The 2754-nt window shown below is 55.4% G+C and overlaps 2 protein-coding genes across 2 annotated transcripts; one reads left to right on the top strand and one right to left on the bottom strand.

Moving 5' to 3' along the window:
- Window positions 1-521: 521 nt before the first annotated feature.
- ETH_00041035 (uncharacterized protein) lies at window positions 522-1175 on the bottom strand (the record flags this gene model as incomplete). Its single annotated transcript, XM_013379820.1, has 2 exons — window positions 522-921; window positions 1080-1175. Coding segments are annotated over 2 exons (496 nt in total), but the record flags the coding sequence as incomplete, so codon positions are not given.
- A 514-nt stretch (window positions 1176-1689) lies between these two features.
- ETH_00041030 (uncharacterized protein) lies at window positions 1690-2209 on the top strand (the record flags this gene model as incomplete). The annotated part of the gene is made up of 2 exons (XM_013379819.1): window positions 1690-1919; window positions 2062-2209. 2 exons carry the CDS (start codon window positions 1690-1692, stop codon window positions 2207-2209), a joined length of 378 nt encoding a protein of 125 aa, XP_013235273.1.
- Window positions 2210-2754: the final 545 nt, after the last annotated feature.

Below are 2754 nucleotides of genomic sequence, written 5' to 3'. Positions count from 1 at the left end.
AGCCGCTTCTGCTTCTGCTGCTGCTGCTGCTGCTCCTGCAGCAGCAGAGACTCCAAAACGTCTCCTGCTTCGTTTAGAGACCCATCAGCAGCAAGAATTTGCGCGTCTTGAAGAGTCAAGACAAGTGTCTCTCCTTCGGGCAGGTCTGCGGGGTTGTGGGCCACGCGTGCTGCTGCTGCTGCTGCTGCTGCTGCTTCTTCCTGCGCTGCTGCCTCCGCCGCTGCTGCTGCTGCTGCAGCAGACCCACTCTCCCCCTCAGAGTCCGACTCGTCGTCGTAGCGCACGCGGTCCACTGCACAAGCAGCACACGCAACTGCTGCTGCTGCTGCTGCTGCTGTTGCTGCTGCTGCTGCTGCTAGGGTTGAGGCAGAGACACAGCTCGGAGAGCTGCGGCGCGCAGCCTGTCTCCGAAGTGCAGCAGCCGCAGCAGCAACCACAGCAGCGGTCACAGCAGCAGCACAACTTGCTGAACAACAACACCAGCAGCAGCAGCAGCAGCAGCAGCAGCAAGAGGCACTGACCGCGTCCTTGTGCTGCTAGGGCCTGCTGCTCCTTCTTTTCTTTTCTCATTTTGGAGACCCAAGCAAGAGGGTCTAGAATGTCGGAGTCTGCTGCTGCTGCTGCTGCAGCAATACTGTCTCCTGAGATCAGCAGCGCGTGCGCCACGCGTCTCTTTTGTCTCTCTGCCTCTTCCTTTCTCTCTCTTGCTGCTGCTGCTGCTGCTGCAGCAGCAGCAGCATCAGATTCTGTCGCCGGCTTCGCCACTTTAGCTGCAGGGGCCTCCTCCGCTGCTGCTGCGGGAGCAGCAGCAGCAGCTGCTGCTGCTGACCCTGAAGAGGGCGCAGCAGCCCCATCGTCTCCCCTTGATCTCTTGCTGCTGCTGCTGCTGCTACTGCTGCTGCTGCTGCTGTCCCTTTTGTCCTGCAAAGAAGAGACAATAGTTTATGGGTCACCCTAAGCCAGTGCTTTGTCCCCAGCCTCCAGTGGCAGAGAGCCTAGGGTTTAGGGTTAACAAGGACCTAAAGTTTAGGGTCTAGGGTTTAGGGTTTAGGATTTAGGGTTTAGGGTTTAGGGTTTACCTTGTTGTCGAGCCGCAGGGGCTTCAGCCCCAACTTGGCTCTGAGCGCATTCGTCTCCTCTATGGAGAGGTTTACTTCGTTGCTCTGCGTCGGCATCGCCAGCAAACCCTAAACCCTAAACCCTCGCCCCCAAACCCTAAACCCTAAACCCTAAACCCCAGAGCGCAGCAGTCGCCAAGGGTCAAAGCCACAAACACGGGTACTAAGTGGTCTGCGCTTGCCACTTTATTTCCACGCAGGAAGATTTACTAGTCACAATAATCAGGGTTTATGGTTTAGGGTTTAGGGTTTTAATTTTAGGGTTTGGCGGTCAGGGTTTAGGGTTTAGGGTTTAGGGTTTAGGGTTTGGCTGCCGCCTGGGGCCCCGTGCATGCAGCGGCAATGCCTCGGTAGAAGGCGAGGCCTTGCCTTCGCGGTTCCCGCAAATAAGGGTTTAGTGTTTAGGGTTTAGCATTTACGGTTTACGGTTTAGGGTTTAGGGTTTAGACTTTTCTGAGCCTCGCCATTATTCTGTTTCCTACCTCCTGGCAAGAATGCCACTGGAGTCCCCAAGATCTCTAGTCAAGGGTTTAGGGTTTAGGGTTTAGGGTTTAGGATTTAGGGTTTGAAAATGCAGGACGGGAAGGTGTTGTCTGAAAATGTGAGGCGCTTGCGCTTTATGTCAGCGCAGCAAAGCAGCAAACCAGCAGCAGCAGCAGCAGCAGCAGCAGCAGCAGCAAAGGGAAAGGGCTGGTTCGCCCCTGGCTGGGAGCAGGCAGAAGCAATATACGAGCAGCAGCAGCAGCAGCAGCAGCAAGAAGCCGCAGACGCAAACCCCCAGTACGAGCTCCTTCTCTTCAGGTTAGTGTTTAGGGTTTAGGGTTTAGGGTTTAGGGTTTGGGGCCTACAGCTCACGGCGCCTTCTGCGTCTGTTTTCTGTGAGCCGCTGCTGGCTCCTTCAGGGTTTAGGGTTTAGGGTTTAGGGTTTAGGGTTTGTGCGCAGGCGTTCGTTCGGGGGTTTTAACCCCTTCATCGAATCTCTCAATAAAAAGCAAATTAAAAAAGCTGCAGCAGCAGCAGCAAAAAGGGCGGAGAGAGACGAGGCTCTCATGCTGCACAGAAGCAGACAGGCCCGGCAAACCCCTTTCTAGGGTTTAGGGTTTAGGGTTTGGGGTGTGGGAGCTGCCCCGAGGAGTCAGCAGCGACGAACCACTGCGGCTGAACGTCTAAACCCTAAACCCTAAACCCTTATTTCTCTCTAAGCAGCCCACAGAAACCCTCAGGGCCTGCCTGGCCCAGAGGGTTTGGGGTTTGGGGTTTAGGGTTTAGGGTTTGGGCTGCAGCGGAGAAACAGTTCCCTCGGAGATGACAACAGAGACAGGTTGGAGGCAGCGCGGCCAGCTAGCTAACTGGCTAGCTAGCCGACCAGATGGCTAGCTAGCTAGCTAGCTAGCTAGCTGGCTAGCTAGCTACCAAGCCACCTTAATAAGTGCTCGGCTAGCTCTCCAGCTAGCTAGCTAGCTATCTAACTAGCTAGTAAGCGCTGGGCTAACTGTCCAGCTAGCTAGCTAGCTAGCTAGCTAGCAACTGCCCAGCTAGCTAGCTAGCTTGCTAGCTAGCTAGCTAGCCAGCTAGCTAGCAAGCTAGCTAGCTAGCTGGACAGTTAGCCCAGCGCTTACTAGCTGCCTGGTTAGAG

Source organism: Eimeria tenella, genomic scaffold (assembly GCF_000499545.2).
Source record: "Eimeria tenella Houghton genomic scaffold, Eth_scaff4027, whole genome shotgun sequence".
NCBI lineage: Eukaryota > Apicomplexa > Conoidasida > Eucoccidiorida > Eimeriidae > Eimeria > Eimeria tenella.
Note: the sequence above shows the minus strand (reverse complement) of the source record. Positions and strands in the feature narration are given on the sequence as shown.